Source organism: Pollachius pollachius (assembly GCF_949987615.1).
Source record: "Pollachius pollachius genome assembly, chromosome: 6".
Classification (NCBI taxonomy): domain Eukaryota; kingdom Metazoa; phylum Chordata; class Actinopteri; order Gadiformes; family Gadidae; genus Pollachius; species Pollachius pollachius.
In genome coordinates, this window is record NC_136939.1 from 23,927,489 (window position 1) to 23,951,542 (window position 24,054).

The window sequence follows — 24,054 nt, forward strand, 5'->3', positions numbered from 1 at the left end:
GCTTATGTGTGTTCCCGACAGCGACCATTCACTGCGTTGGGAATCTAAAAATTCTTCACAGCAGGGTTTTTCTATCCGATAAAAACCAGTCAGAATCAGTTTCAAGTTTGCATGCCTTTATTTCCTTGATGCCTATCACCTACTATCCTTTTGCTTTTATTCATGAGAAGCACATACAGTATTGCCACTGTATGGTATGGAAGGCAACACTTGCCCTTATCTAGAGCTGGTTTACAAGTGAGCAAAGCCAATGCCAACAGACGGTTATGTCAATCAATAGTAAAGTATGTGATATGATGGTTGATTCTTTTATGAGTAAAACTTATGTTCCGCCATGTTCATGGGAGTCACTAGTAAACCATACGTCACCAACTTGGCAACTCTGTTATCAAAATCTGGCCCCAGTTGCCGAACGGAAGTAGAATCTAAAGAGCGTCATGAGGTGTCGTTCAGGAGAACTTTCCGACGTCGCGAAAATGTTTTCCCCATAATTTCCAGCGATGTGAACGCACCATAAACTCTGAGCAATACTTAACTCATAATTGATTGACAATCAAGTCATATTTTTAAAGAGTGGTCGTTAGGTTACCTGGAAGGAATTAATGCAACAGGGAGTTGGTGTCAATCCGTCAACGAAATCCAGGAGGAAACATTAAAGACAAATATTTTAGGACATTGTTGCCCACTACCTCATAAAGGACTGCAGTCAGACCCCTGAAATCTTTCACTGTGTAAAGATTTGCTTACATACATTACGTTTAAATTGTTTGCACATCGCCCAATGTTGAGAAGCTGCTCAAAGTTGTATTTTTATACAAATAAAAAATATATACATTAAAAAAAATTGCGTGTCACCTTATTGTGTAGCCTGCATAAAGCAGGCGTTTATATAAAAACGCTAAGCTTATCGTGTACGTAATGATTAAGGTGTTAAAAATATATAGATATTAAAATAAGCGAAGTAGCACCTTATTGTTAACATGTTTAAGCAGGATTTGAAATATATAATATATTCATATATCAAAATCAACCAAGCGTAACCCTATTGTGTACACAGGGGTTAAGCAGGATTTTTTATTATATTTATTAAAATCAGTCAAGTCACCTTATTGTGTACTGAAGGTTAAGCAAGGTATTACCATGGAATTATGACCAAGCACCAATACGTTTATCGCGCGTGTAGTGACATCTAGCGGGCAACACTCCCACCTGCAGTTAGACACCAGAACTGCGCCTACTTACTCAGTCATAGATCCAACGTTACAGCTCAGTTAAGAAAAAAACCCGGCTTCAACAGCACGACACGATTAAAGAGTCTGGGTGAAATAATTTCAATAATATTTTATTCCATATAAAAGTCAATTGGAAGTACGAAACCAAGATAAGAGTTGGCTGGGGGGATCTTTTGGGGGGGGGGGTGAGTAAGATAGTTTCAAGGTGGCAACAACTCGTACAAATATGAAATCCCCGCACGGAGATGAACACTAAAGTTTTCGACGCGGCGAGCCCTTACAGAGCAGCCATGACGTTTACATTTGGCAATTATTTTTCTTATTTCAAAGTTTGAAAAAATTACAACTTGGAATTTTTGTGGGCCGTCGATGGTGGCTCGGGTTGTCAATTCTACATGGACCGTTTCCCTGGGGGGCGGTGCTAATCATCGACAGAACCATACAGAGGGGGTTCGCCTAATTCTACGTCCAGGGGAGGGGGGGCAGAAAACGAAAATAACAGCTTTTGATCGGTTTAAATCTCATTTTGATGGTCAATTCCTTAAAATGAGTACAGTTTGTTACGCAAGGGAAGGAGGGGGGATGTAAGGAGGAAGAGGAAGGGGGGGGGGGGGGGAGACAGCTCCTGGTACTGGAAGAAAGTCATCTCTGGGTCTCAGTCGGCCTCGTCTTCCTCAGACTCTGATTCTGAAAAAGCGAAAGAACAGAAACACAAGTCGCGTTAGCGATGCACGTACGATAACGTTGATGGGTTTGATTATAAACAGTCGATGGCACTACATCAGAAACAGTCTCTCTCTCATGTGTTTCCAGAGAGATTCCCACTGTGTGTCATCACTTGTAGCCATTTGCCATTTTGCCTTTATTTTGAGCAGCATTCGCCTCACATAAAACAAAGCATCAACATCTTAGTTAAGAGTACCGAGAGTTTGTTAAAAAAATACTGTTTTCCAAGTCTGTGCCTTACCGGTAGATCCATGTTTCCAGGAAGTCCACACTTCTTGGAAACGAGGCGATTACCGACTACCGTAAATTATATAATCGAGGCGACAAACAAATGTGTCAAGAGGGGAGTTAAGTTAAATTTGTTGGCGCCTCTGTTATATTATTTACGGTAGCTAGTAATCGACTTGTGTGGACTTCCTGGAAACATGAACCTACCTGTAAGGCACAGACTTGGAAAACAGTATTTTTCAATAAACTACCGGTACTCTAACTAAGTTGTTGATGCTTTCTTTTATGTGTAGGGATCCTATTCATGCTACTGCAGAGGTGTGGTGCTATTTTGACCAATATTAGTGATTTAAAAATATAGATTTGGAAGCGTTCACACTACCCCTAGCCAATAACATGGAAGCCATTTGGGCTGTAACATTTCTCTCTGCAGTCGCGGGCAAGCTCTATACTCCATTATCAATGAAAATTGTCTGGAGGGCTTATTTTTTGGGTCTTCATGGCGAAAAAGACCCTGGGTTCAATTTCCGCCGGTATTACATTTTAAATATATATGCATATTAAAATCAGTTAAGTCACCTTATTGTGTACAGAAGGGTTAAGCAAGGTATTTCCATGGAATTATGACTAGGCATAATTCCACGGAACACCAACCAGGGTTTGAGTTTATGCTTGTGCAAAACCAAAACGCTCCTCAGCCAGGTTCCGCTCACCTTCCTCTGCATTCTTCAGCCACTCGACAAACTTCTTCATCTGCTCCAGGAACATGCCCTTTCCCTTGTTCTGTTGGCCTTCGCTGTACCACTTGAGGATGGCCTCCTCGCTCAACACGTCAGCTGAGAGCGACAAGACGGTAAAGATTGTGAATAAGGCCAGTCAGATGGTGGGAGTCAAGTTTGGTAGCCTTAAGGGCTGATTATTGTCCCACGTTCACGCAACACAAGGGGGTTACGGACCCCTTACGTCCTTGCGGACACTCCTTGCGGACACCGCAAGGGCCTGATGTGCGCCTCCCAAATATTTTAACCTTTCGTCAGCTGTGATTGGTCCGCTCACTAAAACCTGACGAAGAACCATAAGGGTTCACGACTGTGTTGAAGCGTCTGCGTGGTCATTGCGTTGCGTGAACATGGGACCATAATCAGCCCCTTACAGAGTATTTTAAAGACAGTGCAGATTGTGAATGTGGCCAGTCAGATGTGGCAGTGAAGTTTGGTAGCCTTACAAAGTATTTTAACAAGACAGTGCAGATTGTGAATGTGGCTAGTCAATTTTAACAAGCAGTTGTTTAAAGGGCTCATGTCATGCCAGGTGTGAAATGATTGATTGTTGTGGAAGGAATGATTTAAAGTGACATCACAAGTGGGTGTGTCCACCTAGATGTAAGCCCGATAGATCAGTCCACCAGCTTAGCCAGTGGACTGTAGCAAACGTTGCTCATCTATCCTTCATATATGTGGATGGACACATCCACTTTTGATGTCACTTTGAAAATCATTCCTTCCCTGTGCCAAACGGCTTGTACCAGCTAATCACACCCACACCTGGTAACATGACATGAGCCCTTTACAAAGGTAACATATTACACCACCAGGTGTGAGTGTGATTAGCCGTTACAAGCCGTTTCTAAAAAACCTGCCTCTTCTGACATTACAAGTGGGCGTGTCCACCTAGATGTATGACAGATAGATTAGCAACATTTGCTATGGTCCACTGGGTAGGCTGATCGACTGATCTATCCAGCACACATGTCAACTTTAAGGACCAGCTCCCCCAAAAAAGGGTGTGAGTGAGTGCAGATGAGTGAGTGACGCACCTTTATAGAGAAGCACCACGATCTTCTGGAAGGCCTTCATGAAGTGGATGTTGTCGTAGCAGTACTCCTGGACCTTGACCAGTAGACTGATCTCCGACTGGCCCTGGGAGGTGAAGGCTTTCAGAAGGGGGCTGTATTGCTGTGAGAGAGGGGAGAGAAAAAAATATAAAAATCATAATCATTTTGGTCAATGTTGAAATCAGGATAATTTAAACTTATGTTTGAGTTTAAAAACATAATGCATTCATTTCAGTTACCCTTTGTTACTGAGAACTCTGAAATTTCCCCTTAAAAATACAAAATGTTCTAATAGAAAATAATGTAAAAATATTTATCCAAAAGTTAGATTTAACACTAAGAAAAACTTGCTTCAATTAGAATTCTTTGACTGAGCAGTGGAGTTTAGCCAACAGCGCAGAGATGTAAAAGTCATGGCCCGGCCTACTCTGCCTCTTATTGGCTGGTACACGGTGATTTGGATGAGGCGTAGAACTTTAGAACCTTACAAGTGTGCCCCGGCCTGGTCCCTTAACACGACACAGGGGCCCCAGCCAGAACCCCCAGGTCCCTTAAAACTACACAGGGGCCCCAGCCAGGTCCCTTAACACTACACAGGGGCCCCAGCCAGGTCCCTTAACACAGGGGCCCCAGCCAGGTCCCTTAACACAGGGGCCCCAGCCAGGTCCCTTAACACGACACAGGGGCCCCAGCCAGAACCCCCAGGTCCCTTAAAACTACACAGGGGCCCCAGCCAGGTCCCTTAACACAGGGGCCCCAGCCAGGTCCCTTAACACAGGGGCCCCAGCCAGAACCCCCAGGTCCCTTAAAACTACACAGGGGCCCCAGCCAGGTCCCTTAACACGACACAGGGGCCCCAGCCAGAACCCCCCGGTCCCTTAACAGGGGGCCCCCAGCCAGGTCCCTTAAAACGGGGGCCCCAGCCAGGTCCCTTAACACGGGGCCCCCAGCCAGGTCCCTTAAAACGGGGGCCCCAGCCAGGTCCCTTAACACGGGGGCCCCAGCCAGGTCCCTTAACACGGGGGACGCAGTCACCAGAACCACAACCACAACCAGGGACATGGACCTGATCCTCGTGGACACCTTAAAGCACAGCAGCTACCTTCAAGTGTTTGATGGCTTGTTCTGTGACCAGCTCCTCCTTCTTGTTCCACTCCACACAGCTCATCACGCTGCTCCAGATGATGCTGATCATGGCCTGCTCCGAGAGGCCTGCCTTCTTCATCTCCTCCCGGGTGTAGGCGATGATCTGGGGGGGTATGGGGGGGGGGCGGTTTAGTGTCACCTGGGCTTGTTGGTGGGTAGAAGGCCGTTGACTCCACTGCCGCGGTTGAGTGAATGAGGAATACGTTCACACCTCCGAGTACACTCTGCTTTGGTTTTTACAAGCCAAAATATGCTAATTAACTAAACAAAATCCCGACATCCGATGACATTTTTATCCGTTGAAACATGGTCATCGCTCATTTTCCGGTACTTCGGGCTCAGTGACGGCAAGTCTTACCAGCAACCAAAAAAAAAAAACGTTTTCCAGTGGTTTCACTGAAAACGCAACCCGACGAAGAGACCGTAATCCAGCTCAAATCTGCCACGATTTCAAAAAGATCAGAAAGGGTCAGACGCATTCCCAGTACACTATTAAGGGGGGCGTAGCCTCGCACCAAGAAGATCGGATTCTATTTCCGATACACGAACCAAAACTCAAATCTGCCATGTTTTCAAAAAGATCGGAAACTGTCCGATGCATTCCTAGTACGGGCGCCTCAGCCGCGCACCAGGGGACGATCGGATTCCAGCACTGATATATCAATTTTAAAAAAACGGGGGGCCCCACTGGCCCGTTCTCCGTGGGCCGCACCTCTCTCTGTGGGTCGCCTCGGGCCATCTGCTCATGGAGCTCCTTCTGCAGCTCCTTCCGGGCCCCGATCGACAGCTGGTTGCGGGCGAAGTCGGCCAGCTCCTTGAGGCCGGCGTCGGTGAAGTACTTGGAGAAGTGCTCGGGGCTGCGTTTGTTGGCCGGGAATAGTTCCTTGGTTAAAAAAAAAAAGAAAGAACAAAAGTTAAGTGCTATACGAATTGACACCATAAATTGTATTTATAAATCCCCTCTAAACAAGCTACACAAAAGGGGCTCCAACTAGGGCAGTGAAGTTAATAACATTTTCATCGCGATTTCGAGTTTTGGGTCGAACAATCTCCAAACTGAAGTAATCGAGTAGAAACTATAATTATAATTTTTTTTATCATTTCATATTATTTTGAACATTTATGAGAACAGCTGGATACATATTTGTACATTATTTTCTATTTGAACATTTTGTGTATTTATTTTGGGTGAAATTTCATAGTCCTCAGTTACAAAGTGGAGAGAATTGCTGAATAAACGCATCGTTTTCAAACAAATCATGATTTCAATATCGACCAAAACAATCGTGATTATGATTTTCACACACACACACACACACACACACACACACACACACACACACACAGAATCATTATTCTCTAAGTTTACAAGATATCTGGTGGTCGTGTCGTCTTCTGCCAAGTGGCAGCGATCGCACGCTTTAAAGACGCGCTTGTCAATCGCTTTAGACACAACTCGACACCGGCCAATCAAAAGGCTCAGACATCGGCGGCTCATCCTACCATGAGGCGGTTGTCCATGCCCACTTTGCGGAGAGAGGAGGCCACACAGTTGATATCCTTCTCGTAGATCCAGGACTTGAACAGCTTGACAGCGAAGGCAGCGGACACTCCTGGAGACCCACATAGTCCACACACAAAACACAGTCACTCTCGAGCAAAAACCTAACCCCTACGCATCGGGGTCGACTGGGGTACAAAAGGGGAGGGCCCTCCCGACTGAGCTTCTTTGACAAGGTTCTAGTTGTCAAGGCTGTTGGTCACTAGGGCTGAACGCTTATAAATCAAATACAAACCGACATCGCGATGTAATCGAACACGATATGCAAACCTCAAGGGCTGTGATTAATAAAATAAATGTATTCCCGTTGGGGGATTTTTTATTATATTCTTTTAGGATTCATTACTGTTACTGACTGGAGAACAGTAAGATTGGTATTTATTTTTTCTTTTACAATTCAAGAGTTCAATTGTAAAAGAAAAATTCAATTCATCTCAACACATAGGCCTGGCCTAAAGGAAAGAACAGTTTATATGTTGACTGCTTCCAGTGTTGTGTTGGTCATGCTACAGAATGACTTATTGCTTGTTGAGTGAATAATACAGAACATAAGGAACTCTAAAAAGAAAAAAATATATCACACCAAATCTGTATATCGGACTAAATAAATCGCAATTTGATTATTTCCCCAAATCGTTCAGCGCCAACCGGTCACTCTTGAGCAAAACCAAACCTCTGAGCTGCACCATGTTCTTTCAATTACATCATTCAAATGTATCGTTCACCAAGGAGCAGTGAAAATAAGGAATCAGGAAAAATGTTCCACTATAGCGATGTTTAAAAAGGGACATTACTCGCATCGACCCTGGTGTAAAACCTACGGGGATCATGACGCAGCAGTCGGATGTGGATGTCCATGTCCTACAGGCTGCAGCCAGACATTATTGCTTAAAGATCCCGTATCAGGCTTTGTAAGGGTTAATAATTGCATTTGGTGGCATTACTAGAAATGGGTTAGATGCCTGTTGCGTTAAAAACACCCCTTATTAATCACACTGTTCACTCCTGCAAAGAAACAATTTCGGCGTCTTTCAAAATCAGTCATTTGCATCATGTGGTTTTAAGGCCTCCTTCCGGGTAGCCCAGTGTTTAAAGGGCTCATGTCATGCCTCCAGGTATGGGTGGGATTAACTGGTACAAGCCGTTTGAAAATCAATCATTCCTTCCCTGTGCCATAGTGACATCACAAGTGGGTGTGTCCACCCATATATGACGGATAGATGAGCAACGTTTGCCCTGGTCCCCTGGGTAGGCTGATGTATCCAGTGCACATCTAGGAGGACACGCCCACTTGTGATGTCACAGGCAAGGAATGATTTTTTTTGTACCAGCTAATCACACCCACTCCTGGTGGCATGACCTGAGCCCTTTAAATAATAATACTTCAAATAAAGCTTTGAGTGGAGAACCACATCTTTGGAAATTACACAGGTTTGGGGCTCGACCCTGCGACCCACCTTCTTTGACGAGGTTCTCGTTGTAAAGGCTGTTGAGGATGGAGGCAGATATGTTGCCGTTGGCCAGCAGGATTCCCGCCAGCATGGCGAGCTTGTCGCGCTCAGACTCGTCGAAGCCCTTGAGAAACAGCAGCAACTGTTGCGCGCCCGCGAACACACACACGCGTATTAAAACAGTACAACGTGGAGTATTGCAGAATGTGCAAAATTTACATAATTTGGCTGGAATAGATAAAGCAATATCAAAAGGTGACACAGGTATTAAAAACTTATTGCATTAGAGTATTGAGGAATTGTCCATAATTTGGCTGAAATAATATAAAAAGTTTACACTTTATCTTCACTCCTTGCGACGCAACAGAGCAGCTGAACGCATTTCAGGCGTTAGCGAAGTAAAAACTAAACAAGGGGGTTCAAACTACAGCACTGCAAGAGGGTTTATTAGCAGACTGAGACATACGGACTAGGTCTGTGCAATTAATCAGAAATAGTTAAAGTTGCCCTGGTTATTGTACTAACCTAAATTATTAAATAATTGTAAAATTACAGACGAGTAGGCATAAATACACAAGTCCGTTTTCAACTTAAAAATGTAACCCTAACTGAACACACACACGCGCCTCACTCAGGGACACCTCGACACCCAGCTAGGAGGAGCCGGGGATCGAACCAGCAACCTTGCGGTTACCAGCCAACCCGCTCTGCCTCCTGAGCGACTGCCTCTTGGGTTTCTTACATTCTCCGCACAGAACTCGGCCCCTCACCTTTTTGATCTCCTCCTCAAACCCCTTTTCCAGGTATTTGTATCGCCGGATCAGCTTGTTGAAAACCTGCCGGGTGGGGGGGAAGAAGAAAGTAAGTAAAAATGAATATTTATAAAGGCACTTTAAAATACGGTTTTCACTGGCCAAAGTGCCGTACATGGTGCAGAAAAGGCATATAAAACACCTTTATATACCTACAGTATATACACACATTGAAGTTTATTTAAAAAAAGGACAGTACATGAAAACATAACATGTCATAAAAGCGGAGGAAAGGCCAGGCGGTAGAGGGTGCGTTTTGAGCCTATAATTAAAACTGGTGAGCCGTATATGTTTTATCTGATGAAGGCGGCGGTTCGTTCCAAGGGCGCAGTTTTGATAGCGATACTCAAGTGTCTGTACTGCCGCCCGATGTCAGCACCGTACCCAAAAAAGTTCCATCTCCTGGGACCATCTGAACATTGGCCAGTCCCAACCACCTGTGCATTGATCACCGTTTATTCGGCGTTCCGACTTTTAAATCCCGCCAGCCACCGAGTTAGGGCTGAACGATTAATCGAATTCAAACCGAAATCGCGATGCAATAGAATGCGATTTGCAAATCGCATCTGCTTTTTGTGATTGGTTACCGTTACTGAATAGAGATTGGTGAGATTCGCATTTCTTTTACAGTGAAACTAAAGACGTAATAATTCATGCATTTAGTCTTCTCAACACATAGGCCTGGCCTAAAGGAAAGAGCAGTTTATATATTGACTGCTTCCAATGTTGTGTGGATGAATAGTTGTCATCTGTGTATTTTTGTTAGGTTTTTTTGATTTATATGTCACCATAACGTGAACCTTTTTAATTTATAGTGAATGAGTGCTGTATGAATACTGGCTGTCTCAATGTTGTTTTTTGTCACCTGCCTAGAGACAGCAGATAAAAAGAAGTATTTTTTTATACTAATTCTGGCATATTTACATGGTGTTTTACATACAATGTTCATAAATATGCATGGGCCCTATCAAATAAACCAATAAAAAAAACAAAACACAATTAGACTATTTCCCCAATTCGATAGAGATATCTATCCATCCATCTAGTTGGATCCTTTACAGGGAATGACAATGCCACAGCAGCTTCAAGACAGACAGACAAAAAATAACTAGGTCCCGAAACGTGGCAGTGCCTACCTGAGCGTAGGCCTGCATAGTCTCCAGGTCCCCGTTGGCCGTGAAGAGGCAGAACTCTGTGCGGGTCATGTCGTCGGACAGCGTCCCGCCCGGGGCTGAGGGAGGAGGAAGAGGATTCAAGAGTCAGGTAGTACATTATCGCCATACAACCAGGGCTGAAGGATTAAATCAAATTCAAAATCGCGTTGTAATAGTGTGATGTGCAAATCGCAAAGGCTGCGATTTATGGCGTTTCTTTACCGTTACTGACTGGACATCAGTAAGATTTATATATATTTTTTTCTTTAATTCAATGGTTAAAAGGTTACATATTATACCACCAGGTGATTGTGTGATTAGCCGCTATAAGCCGTTTTGCAAATCTGCCTCTTCTGACATCACAAGTGGGCGTGTCCACCTAGATGTGCGCTGGATAGATCAGTCTACCAGCCTACCCAGTGGACCGTAGCAAACTTTGCTCATCTATCCATCATACATCTAGGTGGACACTCCCACTTGTGATGTCAGAAGAGGCAGATTTGCAAAACGAGGTGTCACGGCTAATCATACAATCACCTGGTGGTATATGTCAAATTTAAATCAAGATGTTATGGGATCAATTCATCAACACATCAAGTTTTAGGGCTAGTCAAAGAGATGAGGCATGTTTTGAGGTGCAGTATCAGAGAGGGGGCAGAACGGATGCGAAGTGGTAGGTTATTCCATAGGGTAGGGGCCGTGGCCCAGAAGGCCCTATCACCATAAGACCTTAGTCTGGTTGGGGGAATGGAGAGCAGGTGCTGGCCTGTGGAGCGCAGGGTGACTGGGAGTAGGGGTGGAGGAGATCAGTGATGCACATGGGGCAAGTGATTTGTAGGTAAGGAGGATCTTGTATGTGATGCGTTGTTTGACAGGGAGCCAGTGGAGATCCATTCAGTATCCTACCAGGGCTCCCACTTGATACAACAGATACAGCAGATGAAAAGGAAATCCCTACATACAAACCATATAGCCTATTTAAACGTGGTTGTCAGAGCAGGCTAAATGCAAGATGTCTGGTTAAAGGGACAGGCGCTTATGGGTGCAAGTGATGTGAAATTCATAAAGGGTCCAATAAATTAATGCATAGTAAAGATATACAGTAGCCTTAAGAAAAGAGGACAGGGGAAAGCTCTTGTCAGGCCTCCGGATTCAGCATCACCTTCGTCGTCACCTATGCTACGTTTGATACGGATTACTGGTGACCATCAAGTTGGGGAGAGTTGTAATGGTTCAGAGCAGGGAAAATACCCATAATGCACTCTTATCCAACTGGGGCCCCATAAAGGCACCTGGTGGTCCTAACTGGGGCCCCGGTAAGAGACTCGGTGGGTCTAACTGGGGCCCCCATAAAGGGACCTGGCTGTTCTACTTGGAGCCCCATCTCAGGAGACCTGGTGGTCATAACTGGAGCCACGTCTCAAGGGGCCTTGTTGGTCCTAACTGGGGCCTTGTTGGTCCTAGCTCGGGCCTTGTTGGTCCTAGCCCGGGCCTTGGCGGTCCTAGCTCGGGCCTTGGCGGTTCTACTTGGGGGACCCGTCTTAAGAGAGTTGGTGGTTCTAACTGGGGCCCCCGTAAAAGGGTTGAGGCTGTTCTAAATGGGGCCCCTATGGAAGGCCAAGACCTCCGGTACTACTGGACAGACAACTGGCCGTGGTCACAGCTGCACGCCCTTCGATGGGGTCATCAGGACTGGGATACGTAAAACTTATCCGAACCCTTTTTTAAATGTTTTATAGAAATCACAGAACAGCTGGATGAATATTTTTACATTATTTTCCATTTGAACATTTTATTTAAGGTCTCAGTCACAAAGTGTTTTTTTGTGGAGATAAAACGCATCACGTTTTCAAACTTCGAAAATAAGTCATTTGAACAATCGGGATTTCAACATTGCCCAAAATAATCGTGACGATGAAGATTTTCTTCCCATAAATTGAGCAGTGTCTATGTAAACCATGCCTCCAGCTCCACTCACCCAACATGCCGCCAGCCACCAGGATGTCAAACAGGGTCTCGGCATAGCGTCGGTAGTCGAGTTTGGCCCCAGAGGCGTCCAGGAACTTGGCGACCGCTTCCAAATCTGAGCCAGTTTGGTTCAAGCCTTGTACGATACTTTCTTGGAATTGAGTAGGGTCAAATCTCTCCTTTTCATCTGGAGGAGGAGGACAAAATGATAAGATTAGTCAAATTCTAACCGACACTGATGTAATAGACCGCGATTTGCAAAGCGCAAGGGCTGCGATTAAAAATATCTAAAAAAAAGAAGTGATTTGTTACTGACTGAAGATCAGTAAGATTCGCATTTCTTTTTCTTTTACAATTAGTTAAATAACGATGACAAGAGAGCACGATTAGTCGAATTTCAAAACGACACTGATGTAATGGACCACGATTTGCAAATCACAAGGGCTGCGATTAAAAATATTTGAAGAAAGAATATTGTGTGATTTGTTTTTGACTGGAAATCAGTAAGACTCGTATACTTTCACAATTCAATAGTTAAATAAAGATGTTGTAACATCAATCCATCAACACATAGGCCTGGCCTAAAGGAAAACGCAGTTTATACGTTGACTGCTTCCAGTGTTGCATTGCTCATACTACAGAATGATTAATGCTTGTTTAAAGAATTATAAAGAACATAAAAAAATAATAATAATTGCATACTACATCAAAATAAATCGCAATTCGATTATTTCCCCAAATGGTTCAGCCCTACAAGATGCTGAGGCCCTGTCCACACTAACCCGGGTAAATCTACAAACAAATATTTATCGATTTAGCCCTTCCGTCCACACTTAAAGTGGTGAATTCCGACACTGAAAACAATGCTTTTCAAAAACGATCGCTGAGATGGATAAATGTGAAAACGCTGGGTCCGCGTTGTAGTGTGGTCAGGTTAGACGGAGGCTTTCTGGAACGATGATTCCCACGTTTCCACATTTGGTTCCCATGACACTGCCGCAAGCTTGCGCTCGAGACCGAGACGCTCATCAAAAAATGGCAGGTGAAATGGAAATGATGATTTCTCTGTACAATGTGCTTTTGTATCTCCAGTTACAACTGGAGATACAAAGAACGAAAAGACGCCGGTTCAAACCGTTCTTGGAGCGCTATTCAAAAACACAACAACTTGCCTTTGTACTTTTGGTTTGAGTCATATTTTTCCTTGGGAGTGAAAATGATTTGCCAGCTGATCAACTGCAACTATCTGCTGATCGCGTGCCTGTAATCTAAAACAGAGAGGCGTGGCGGGAGTCGCGTAACCATGACAACTGTTTATCAAAATCATTTCAGTGTGGAACTTGGATGCAAAACATTCCGAAAACGATAGTGTCGACAGATCGTTTTCATTGCGAATGTGCGTTTTTATATTTACCCAGGTTAGTGTGGACAGGCACTGAAGTCGGTCACACACCGTCGCCGAAGTGGCGCGTATAAAAGAACGCCCCCATTATTCAGGACGTACTAGCCCACACCGGCGGCGACTAATCACACGGCAGCGAGGCGCGCCACCAGGCTTCACGCCACTGTTCTATTCCCTAGTGTCGCCGCCCCTAAAAAAGCGCTTTTTTAAAGCTGTTTGGTACATCCCGGCTTGATACAAGGTCCTATACACATGGAGATTGTTGATGCACTAGATTAATGATTCCACAATGCAAAAATAATGAGCAATGAAAGTAAATACAGTGTGTGAAGCGACTTAACCGTAAACAAAGTTCCTGACAGGACTTAAAGTTACTATTAATTAATGTGACCGTCCATGTAAGCACAACCAGAGGACCATGAGCATCAGGGCCATATGTGTAGTCATAAAACAACTGGTAACCGCTTCCTATTGGTGCTAGGGGGTGGCTTTTGACGCGCGTGAAATGTGCATCGCTACGCTTCGGCGCCGGTGTGTGGCCGGCTTGAGAGTCAGGGCGATGGAATGTCCAGACTAACCCGGGTTGAAATGATTTTGATAAACAGTTGTCATGGTTACGCGGCTCCTGCCACGCCTCTGTTTAGATTACAGGCGCGCAATCAGCTGATAATGGCAGTTGATCTGCTGGCTAATGATGTTCACTCACATGCAAAAATATGGCTCAAACCAAAAGTACAATGAGCGTCTCGGTCTCGAGCGCAAGCTTGTGGCAGCTCCATGGCAGTGTCATGGGAACCCAACGTCGTTGTTTGAAAGCCGTTTCTGAAAGCCTCCGTCTACCATGACCACACTACAACGCAAACCCAGCGTGGTCACATTTATCCCCCTCAGTGATCCTTTTTGAAAAGCATCGTTTTCAGTGTCGGAATTCAGTTTTAGGCACCGTTTACACTAAGGGAAAACACAGATATTTCCACGCGGTTCTGCCTCTCATTTATACGAAAACCCAGTTTTTATCACAGAAAACGATTATTTTTAAGAACTCCGGCCAAAGTGGAGATTTCTGATAACGCCGGTTATGTGTTGTTGTGTCAACTAGGAGAAACAGGGTTTTAGGTTCAAGGGTCACATTATGCGCCAGAAAATGGTTAACGTCATGTGAGCGCCCGCTGTCTGTCCACACGAACGAACCTCGCCCCATACAGGGTGATTATTTGTTTATCAACACGCCAGATGCGGGCGCAGAATGATTGCAAAAAGAAAATTTTGTTTGACCGCTTGCCATGGTTATCTCCGTGTGGTGCAGTTGCAGTGTTCATTAGAAATGTTGTCAGCTCACTGTTACATTAAACTGTAATCAGAAAACGTGGTTATATGCTTTAGACCCTATTAGTGGTGCAACGGTTCATGGGTTACCCGTGATCTGTACGGATCAACCCTCACGGTTTGGGACGCAAGTGATCCGCGGATCGGCTGACAAAAAAAAAAGTTGTGCGTTCACGTGATCAGCTTATGTTTAAAGGACAATTCCGGTATTTACAACATCATCAAGTATTGTAGCGTAATACAGTTTCTGTCGTGATTTATTTGACGTTCCGTAAATCCCATTGAAACGGAAACCGGAAGCGGAAATGATTCTGTTTGGTTGTAGTCTTTACGCTCGGTTCTCCGTATCAACAGTAGGGCTAGAACCGAGAGAAAAGACCAGCCCCCCTTGCAATGAGCAATGAGTCTTGCAAAAGAAATCAATGGATTTACAAAATACCAAATAAAACATGACAGAAACTGTATTTCGCTACCATGAAAATAAAAAAGATGAGGATGTCTGCATTGCCTGGGGAGAGTGTAGACTCTAAACTCTCCCCAGGCAATGCAGACATCCTGAATTTAAAGTTGTAAATCCAGGGTTAGGGATTATTTACCATCACTGTTAAAAAGAAGGAATAATGCCTCAGATTGCAATTTTTTTAAAAATATTTACTATGCTTAAAAGGAAGCAGGATCATTACCTAATTTTTCACTTTATTTTGTTTTTACACATTTGAAGATTTTATTTAAAGTCACATCTGTCTTGTTATCTTTTTTGTTGTTGTTGAACCGAAAATGATCCGACCTGTGACTCAAAAACCGTAACACGATCCGAACCGTGAGTTTTGTGATCCGTTGCACCCATAGACCCTAGAGTATCTGTGTTATAAAGGCTGGGACGAATTTCAAACTATAAGTACGCGATTCACATTGAAAAGAATGGCGCGGTGATTATTCTTCAAAACGAGAGCCGGTAAATTGTGAAAAATGAATCAAACTGTCCCTCGTGTTACTCGTTGTTGTTGATTCAGAGGATTCCGGTTGGCTTGCATGGCTTTATCCTTCTCCCTACACTGCCGCCCATAGGTTTGGCATAGTTATAATGGCGCTCGACGGCGTATTTATGCGGGTTGATGTAAATTACAACTTTTTTGAAAACGATGCTGTGTGCACAATGTTATTTTTGAAAACGGGGGGGGGGGGATATTCGTTTCTCTAAATACCCTGCCAGAGTGGTAGATATAACAGAGTGGCGACACTTCCATTGGACTCCGTTGTAGCGCCTACTACCGGGGTATGGAGCCTCGAATAGTTCCAAACAACCATTTTACGGCGTAGGAGATCATTCATTTCCATTGCTGGCCGCCGAGTAACTTCTGAGGTAAATTGATTAAATAGCTACCTCTTTTGAATTATCAACTGTCTATATTGTATCAGAGGCCCTTTATGATGCATATACTGATATTTATTTGTATATGCACAGCGTAATTATATATATATTTGTCTTGGTAGACGACCGTTTGCCTGCTAGTTTGTTAGCTCGACTTCGCCGTGTGATGGTATCTACACCAACAATTACAAAGTTCAGTAGTGAATCTAACTTTTAGTTAGTTAGTTATTTAGTTAGTTATTTATGTTGGATTGCTAGGATAATTTAGGTTGATTTAAGGACGGGTTTTATGATGCGATAGCTAGTAGAAATAACAGTGTGTTTGTTTAATTATATCGTGGAAAGGGTGATGTTCAGCACATGAAGCCCTACAGATGCCGCCGCTTCAACAATGCTGATTATGATGGGCAGTCAATTTAACCTGTATGGCTTTTTCGTTTTAACTTCTTGTTGACTGAATTGTTTCTCTTTCTTAGTGCCAAATTGATTATTTTTTGTTTTGTAAGAGCCCTCTGCTCTCCTCATTTTTTCCTTTTTAGTTGCCTTATTTAGGTGAAAAACTCATTATTCCACCAAAAAAAAAATCAAGTCATTGTGAGATTTTACATGTTTTATACACAAATTAGTGTGACTGCTGATGCTGTTGGTGGATGCTGTTGGTGGCTGCTGACGACGTTTGCTGATGGTGGTGGCTGGTGCTGGCGTTGGCTGCTGGTAGATGCTGTTTATTGTGACTGCTGGAATAAGAGGAGGCTGGGGGCTGCAGACGGTGGGCCAGGAATGGAGAGGCCAAATACATCCATGGCAATCAGTAAGCCGGTTGGCAGTGGCCTAGATGTTATGACCTCAGGTGAGGAAGTCTGCTTTGTTGAAATTGCCTTCTTAGTCTGACTCTTGCTTCCAAGGTACCCCTTATTATGCTTGTTTACCTTCCTTTCAGCTCATGGCATGAGGGAAGGTTGCTGTCCAGACCCATGGCCTCTCTTTCCAGCTGTGCCACTACATTGGAGGACTGCATGAGGGAATCACTCGTCTGAGAACGAAACAGCTGCTCCACGTTCTGCAGGAGAGTGAACACCTCATCGGATGGATGGTATAATGCTCCCCTTTTAAATTCTTTTAATTCAAGTAATACAGCTCTCTCACTTGCGGTGTTGGTGACTTTTTCCACCAGTGCACACTTGCATTCCTCACAGAGTGAGAAGCCGATAACCCTCTTCACTATGTATCCTGCCAGGTGGTAGAGGACACAGGACTCGGTCTTTGTCATGTCAGGTGGTGATGGGTCTACCAGCTGCTCCACTCTCACAACCTCAGAAGCACTGCAGCTGCTGTTCTGGGTGTCCAGGAAGTCCGCCAAGTGGTCTGATGCATCATCCAGGTAACTGCCAGTATGTGTTGTGGAGAGGAACTGCCCTACAGTGACAGCCCGTAGTGCATAGTGGAACTCCACAGGTGTCGGGACAGAGTTCCTCTGACGTATGCAAGAAAACGTATTTTCTAGGCAGTCCTGTGTGAACCGGCTTGTGAGAACAAATTTGTGCCCTTGTCTCAACAGATCTTGCTGGACCTCCAGAATTGTTGTTGTGGCCATCACCAGTCCAGTCTGGACTGGTTTCCAGCTGCCCTGGGGACCGATCTTCAGGCCCCGAAAAAGATGGATCGAGTCGCGGAGGAAGCTGATGGCCTTTTCATACTCTTCCATCTTGAAATGACTGAGGGCACAAACAACATTGCGGGATGACATGAGGTCAAACCAGTGGTCCATCTTCTCCAAAAACCATGACGTTGTAAGGTAGGACTGTGGTCTGCGCTCCTCCTCCACCATGTACCTCAGGGCTGCACTTGTTGACTTGCTGAATACGTGCATTGCTGAACTCACCTTCATCTTTTCGAAATGGCTAGGCTCCAGGACACCTCTGGACAGATTGGGTGCCAGCTTAAGTGCCATGCCCTCCTGGAAGGACACCAGATCCTTTAAGGGGGCAACAGAGACTTCACTTGATGCCAGCTGCTCCTTTTCCACCACATCCTGTGGTATGGTGATGATGTGACCACGGACAATGGCACTCTTCAAGTTCTTGACGAGATGAGGAACGTCAGGCATGAAATGGAGGCGCTGGCTTGGCTCAACAGGATGCTGGATCCATGGCTTGTCATAGGTCACCCCAAAGGACTTCCACATTGCTCTATTGGGGCTCCCCATATCTGTGGTGATGTTCAGTACATGAAGCCCTACAGATGCCGCTGCTTCAACAATGTTGATTATGACGGGCCGGTAAACTGCTCCATTGGTGGAATTGCCACTATAGTGGTAAGCCACAACTTGTTTCCACCGTGTTGTAACTCCAGCCAGCATAAACACCAGTGCATGTGTCGCTTGTCCTTTGTGCTCAGGCAGTGTGACATCGCCAAATAGCCTCCCCGTTCCCAAATGGACCTCCACGCCTGGAGTAATGGACATCTCATCTAAGGTGAGCACACACTCTCTCTCCATTTCTGTCATACCACCTGCCTTCAGCCTCAGCATCTCAAACACTTCGCCCAAAACTCCTGGCTCCAGTTTTACGTGCTGCATCCTCCTTTGCAGCGTCCGGATGTTGGGCAGCGGAATATGCATTCGCTGGAGGGTTTTGTAACCAGTGGTGCCAGCAGTAAATTTAACCTGTAGGGCTTTTTTAATTGTCTCCTTTCCCCACCGCATTTGTCTATTTTCCTGTCCAAGGGCTCTAATTTGGTCGGAATTAAACACTTGTTTTAAATTCTTGTTGACTGAATTGTTTCTCTTTCTTAGTGCCAAATTGATTCTTTTTCGTTTTACAAGAGCCCTCTCTGCTCTCCTTCTCAATAATTTTTCCTTTTCTAGTTGCCTTATTAGGTCCTCCACAGTCGCCCCATCAGTCCCTGGCAGTCTGGTCCCTGGAGCAGCAGTCCCTGGAGCAGCAGTCCCTGGAGCAGCTGGCCCTGGAGCAGCTGGCCCTGGCAAAGTTATTACTTCACTGTTGACCCCTGACTGACTGGCCCTCGGCACACACATCCCTGGATCACCTGCCACTGAATCACCTGCCACTGAATCACCTGCCACTGGCAATGTGCCCTCTTGATTTCTCTCTGTCTCCTGTCATGTCCCTTTCAACGCTCTTGAAATCCACCTCAATTTCTCCCTCAATCTCTGTAAAAATGACATGGTAATGTTGCTGTTATATGTATTTTGCCTTTGCATTTGCAACTACTGTCATCTCCAATGTAAGAAAATGAATTGAAGCGAAACATTTCTGTAATGTGAATTAAATTATCTGCCACAATCAGAAACCAATAAAATGTATAAATGGATCTACCGGCAAATAGTGTCTTATCTACATTGTGTGCAAATCCTCAGAGAATCCCTGCCTTCTGGTTGTTTTTTAAACTGAATGTACAAATATGAATTAGGTAATCTCATTCGGTGTGTAGTCTATCCTTGAATTACATGAAATGGGGAATATTGTTAGCTGCATGGATCATACCGAAGTTTAATTTGGCGCAATATGTGTGGTCCGTTGCACTTGTATCCGGAGGCACCCTCACAGAAGGGGGTTTCCTCCTCTTCGGTTTAGGGCGATGGATGAAAATTGTTGGGACTGCATCGGGCCTCAACTTCAACATCCCAACTACTTTTGTGGCTTTGAATTGGTCATTTTCAAAGTGTACCGTATTTTCCGCACTATAAGGCGCACTTAAAAGCCGGTAATTTTCTCAAAAAACGACAGTGCGCCTTATAATCCGGAGCGCCTTATATATGGATCAATTGGTTAATTGGTTGATCCATACTGGTTGTAAACGGCGCTCTGTCAAAATGTTTCAGTATGAAAAACCAATAAAAACAATTTAATAATAATAAAATGTTTCACTACGACTACGATAAAGCCACACCGCTTGCAGCATTACGGCTATCGTAGTCAGTGCACACAGCATTTTACTGCGCTTACTCACGGAAGGTCACACTATACGATCAAAGAGCCAGGAAATCGGGCGGAAGACTGGCCACACTACAAGATTCGAGGGTGCGATGCTCTACTTTGTATCATTCACGTTTGCAAGATATTTAAAAAATCTAAGGTTTGGAACTGCGTAATTGTGTTTTACTTTTTTGTCATAAAGGTTCCAGTTTTATATCTGCTAAATGCAGCAACTCAAACGTTTGACTGCAGTATCTTCTATGCTATGCGCCTTATAATCCGGTGTGCCCTATTTATGAAAAAAGTTCTAAAATAGGTCATTCATTGAAGGTGCGCCTTATAATCCGTTGCGCGTTATAGTGCGGGAAATACGGTACCTGTAGGTAGACTTGTAAGATCAGTTTCCATTGCACTTCAAATATCATTGGAAATTTGGAAAGTCATAATTCTCTACACTTACAATTATTATGCCCTTTGAAATGCTAGCAAGTGATCTGAACATTACTTACGTTACATAGTTTGTGACTGTTGCTGACTGTCAGTAAGTTTTGACGGCTGACCATTGCCATCCATTTTTTCCTGCGCTCTTGGTTCTTGGGGAAGCCGTACATGTCGTAACCCTTCTCGGACCGATTGGAGCATCCAAATGCTGCACAGCCAACCATGGTATGACCATTTATCTATAAAATGTTAGTTGTAACCAATGAATCATGACACCATTGAAGATCACAGAGCGGGTAACAACTGTTCCTCAACCACTTATGCCCCGACTTTTGAGAATAGGTTAGAGTTCATGACCAAACGAGGATCCTCCCTCCTAAACCCATTTTGAATTTGCTCAGGGCTATTATAAGTATTGTAATGGCATAAAGTATAGTATATTTGCAACGTTATATGTTAATGGTTTGCCCTAAGTATATAGTGTTCCCTGCTGTGTCCATTGTTGAATCTGTTCACACAATCGCAAACACTTGTTCTTGTTGTCACACTAATTGTTTAATAAAAAAAATACAATTTCATTCATCCAAGCGTAATGAGTTGTTATTCTTTAATATATTTGATACTTTGTGTGGCTTATATCTTTAAATGATCATGGTAGAACATCTTGAATACTTTGATTTAAAAACAGATGTAAGGTAAAAGTTAAGGTTAGGCCAGTATGCTAACACGAACGTGAAGCTTTCCCCCCAAAACTTAAAAACGTATCTAATAGCTTTCAGTTGTCCCCCTACCACTCTAAAACGGACATTTACAAATATGCAATAATGCAATAAAAAAATAATAACAGTCAGACAAATACTTGTATGTGTTTTTTCATTCATATTTACCATTCAATATTGAAATCTCTGCTGTCGTCCCATAGAATAACATTGAAAGCGCGGCGTGTTTGGAACTATTGAGGCTTACATGAACCACGTGACAACCACGTGACCACCCTGTCGGCGAGATCATAGCGTGTCGCAACTCTCTCTCTCTCTATAGCTCTGTACCCTGCTAGTATAAACGTGGCCTTAGTGTGGACGGAAGGGCTAAACGGATACATATTTATGCATTTGTAGATTTACCTGGGTAAGAGTGGACAGGGCTTTAGAAAGAAGTGTTCAAGACAAAAATATTAATAAATAAAAAACACGACCAACCTCTTTTCCTAGTTTTGAAGCGCTGGCCGGTAAGCGTTGGCTTTTGCTGCTTTTGATTATTCATAAAAGACACCCTGGGAAAACACATAAGAACAAAACCAAGAATACACCGAAATTAGTCCAAGTAGTTATTAGTTAGTGAAAACATTAAGCATCAAGTCCACCAAGTGGACGGGCATCGTTAATTTCCCTCTAATAAATGTTATATTTAAAGAAAAAAAAGACATGTCATCATGCCTTTCTGATTTATAGGTTGAGGTTCAACCAAGTCAGGAATATTACGAATACAGCCAAGGCAGGATCATCATATTACGTATACAATGATGCCCACAGCTCAGCGTCTGGAATATTACAAATACAGAAAGGGGAATCATAAATCCCGTTTACAAAGTCAGGATTATATTACCAATATAATCCTGATAAAGACCATCATATATTCTGTATACAAAGTCAGGAATATTACCAATACATATCCTGTATACAAAGTCCGGACCAAGAACTCAACACCCGGATGTGCCTAGTCGCCACATCTACACAAGTTGTGTAGATGTGGCGACTAGCTAACACAACGCAGTAACAACACAACTATAACGTCACGGGGGTGCTGTTCAAATAAACATCTTGCTCTCTTTTCTGTAGTGGCATCCGGCTCAATGAAAAGGAAAGGCTACTTCCAACAGCTGATGGCTAGGCTATAAGGCTACTGCTAACGGCTAGCCCACAGCTCAGCTTCAGCCTTAATGGGGGGGGGGGTCATGCTAGGTGTGTAAATACAATTTGGTTGCATTTTCCAGGCAGATACATGAACGAAAGCGTGGAATTCGTTTAATATAATATACAAAAAGAGAGCCAGTGTACAAACTGCACACAACACATTGCCAACGGTGGTGCTCCGCCAGCAGCCCGGCCATGCGCCTTAGCCGGGCCTGCTAACACCAGCTAGGGGCATCACACACACTGGCCGTTCTAGCGGGAGATGCTCATGAGTTGTAACGTTATTCCGGTCTGCCGCGAAGCTACTTCCGCTCACTTGATTCATTCGAGCTGTGAAATACAGCTTAAATGTCCCAAGGAGTTAGTAAAAGCAAATGAAGGGACAATTTGGTACAACAACGCCATGGAGGCTCATTGTTAATTGTTTTCGTGAAACAAATTTTACCTTAAATGAAATACAAACTGTCGGACTCCCGCAGCTAAACCCTTGCAACTGACAATCCCGTCCTATCTCCTGTTAAACGCTCATTTCACGCAACCCGCTCCAGGCGTTCCCTCTCCGAGGAGATCGGGGTTAACCAAGACCAAAGCCCAGGGGAAGTATGCCCACAACGGCGAACAACCCTTTATACCGAGAAAAAGAGAAAAACAAGAAGCCTCATAGTCCACACAACACCACCGATGTAAAATCCTTAAACATACCGAAATTAATGCTGATAAAAAACGGTTGTGAAGTAGGGAATATGAAAATCACGGTCCGGGTGATATCCTCTGTCCAGGCCCTGAGCGAAAGACCTGCCGGAGAGTGAGGCGGTGACCCTTCTTGTAGTCCGTGTTGCCAGATTGGCCCAGATATCCTGCCCAATCTGGCAACGCTGGCTGCAACGCGTAATTTGGCCCAATCTGGCAACACTATTTATAGCGCCACCTATTGGTCTGGAGTAATGAGACATACTCGTCTCCTTTCAGATGGTTTCGGAATAATCTATTGGGAATTCATTCTTCGATCTATTTGTGTTAGATATATTAATGGAACCAATAATTATCAAAACCATACTAAAATGATGATATGGCTCGGACAGTATTGTTGTGAATAAAGCATGATATATTTCCACCTGTAGTCACTGGCCGTGTTGCAGGGTTTATTTTCCAACGGATTTGTGCAATTTGCTTGTTGGTAATAAAGATTTAAACTGTTATCCATTGTATTTAATGTTGTTAGGTATCACAAAACGGAATGTAATACGAAAAAGTAGGTACTATTTTAGCGGTTTGCTATTGATTCTCAATTTCCCCAGGATGCATTGCATGACGTCACGTTGGGGAGACACGGACCAAAGCCGCATTGAGACCCTTGAGAGTAGAGACTAGTAAGAGAGTGTTCAGCAGATTATACAGATACATAAATAAATACATAGGTATCATATATAGTTAGTATATGCTACACTTGAACCTCCTAAGATGGCGCAATTTGATTGGTTCTTCGGGATATTGGGCAATATATCCCATGATTGACATCTCAAACTCATTTTTTTCATCGCAAAATGTCC

At 44.0% G+C, this 24,054-nt stretch overlaps 1 protein-coding gene and 1 long non-coding RNA gene across 2 annotated transcripts; one reads left to right on the forward strand and one right to left on the reverse strand.

Moving 5' to 3' along the window:
• Window positions 1-1,332: 1,332 nt before the first annotated feature.
• Window positions 1,333-23,318, reverse strand: LOC307077280 (eIF5-mimic protein 2-A-like). Its single transcript, XM_079738649.1, has 12 exons — window positions 23,207-23,318; window positions 21,791-21,864; window positions 12,123-12,299; window positions 10,127-10,221; window positions 8,949-9,014; window positions 8,185-8,320; window positions 6,670-6,779; window positions 5,879-6,049; window positions 5,123-5,269; window positions 4,003-4,141; window positions 2,900-3,022; window positions 1,333-1,919 (listed from the first exon to the last, which is right to left on the reverse strand). Exons 2-12 carry the CDS (start codon window positions 21,852-21,854, stop codon window positions 1,888-1,890), a joined length of 1,260 nt encoding a protein of 419 aa, XP_079594775.1. The 5' UTR covers window positions 21,855-21,864; window positions 23,207-23,318; the 3' UTR covers window positions 1,333-1,887.
• On the forward strand, window positions 17,455-18,390 carry LOC307077284. Its single transcript, XR_013811930.1, has 3 exons — window positions 17,455-17,593; window positions 17,771-18,007; window positions 18,118-18,390. It is a non-coding gene; the product is annotated as an uncharacterized lncRNA (long non-coding RNA).
• Window positions 23,319-24,054: the final 736 nt, after the last annotated feature.

What these genes read in the sequence shown, in the direction of transcription:
- LOC307077280 (XM_079738649.1), bottom strand. Translation starts at nt 21,854, where the DNA reads ATGAATAATCAAAAGCAGCAAAAGCCAACGCTTACCGGCCAGCGCTTC. An exon ending in TTGAGGAGGAGATCAAAAAG is followed by an intron (nt 8,321 to 8,948) that starts GTGAGGGGCCGA and finishes GGCGCGCAACAG; the next exon opens with TTGCTGCTGTTTCTCAAGGG. An exon ending in CGAGAACCTCGTCAAAGAAG is followed by an intron (nt 6,780 to 8,184) that starts GTGGGTCGCAGG and finishes GTGGGTCTCCAG; the next exon opens with GAGTGTCCGCTGCCTTCGCT.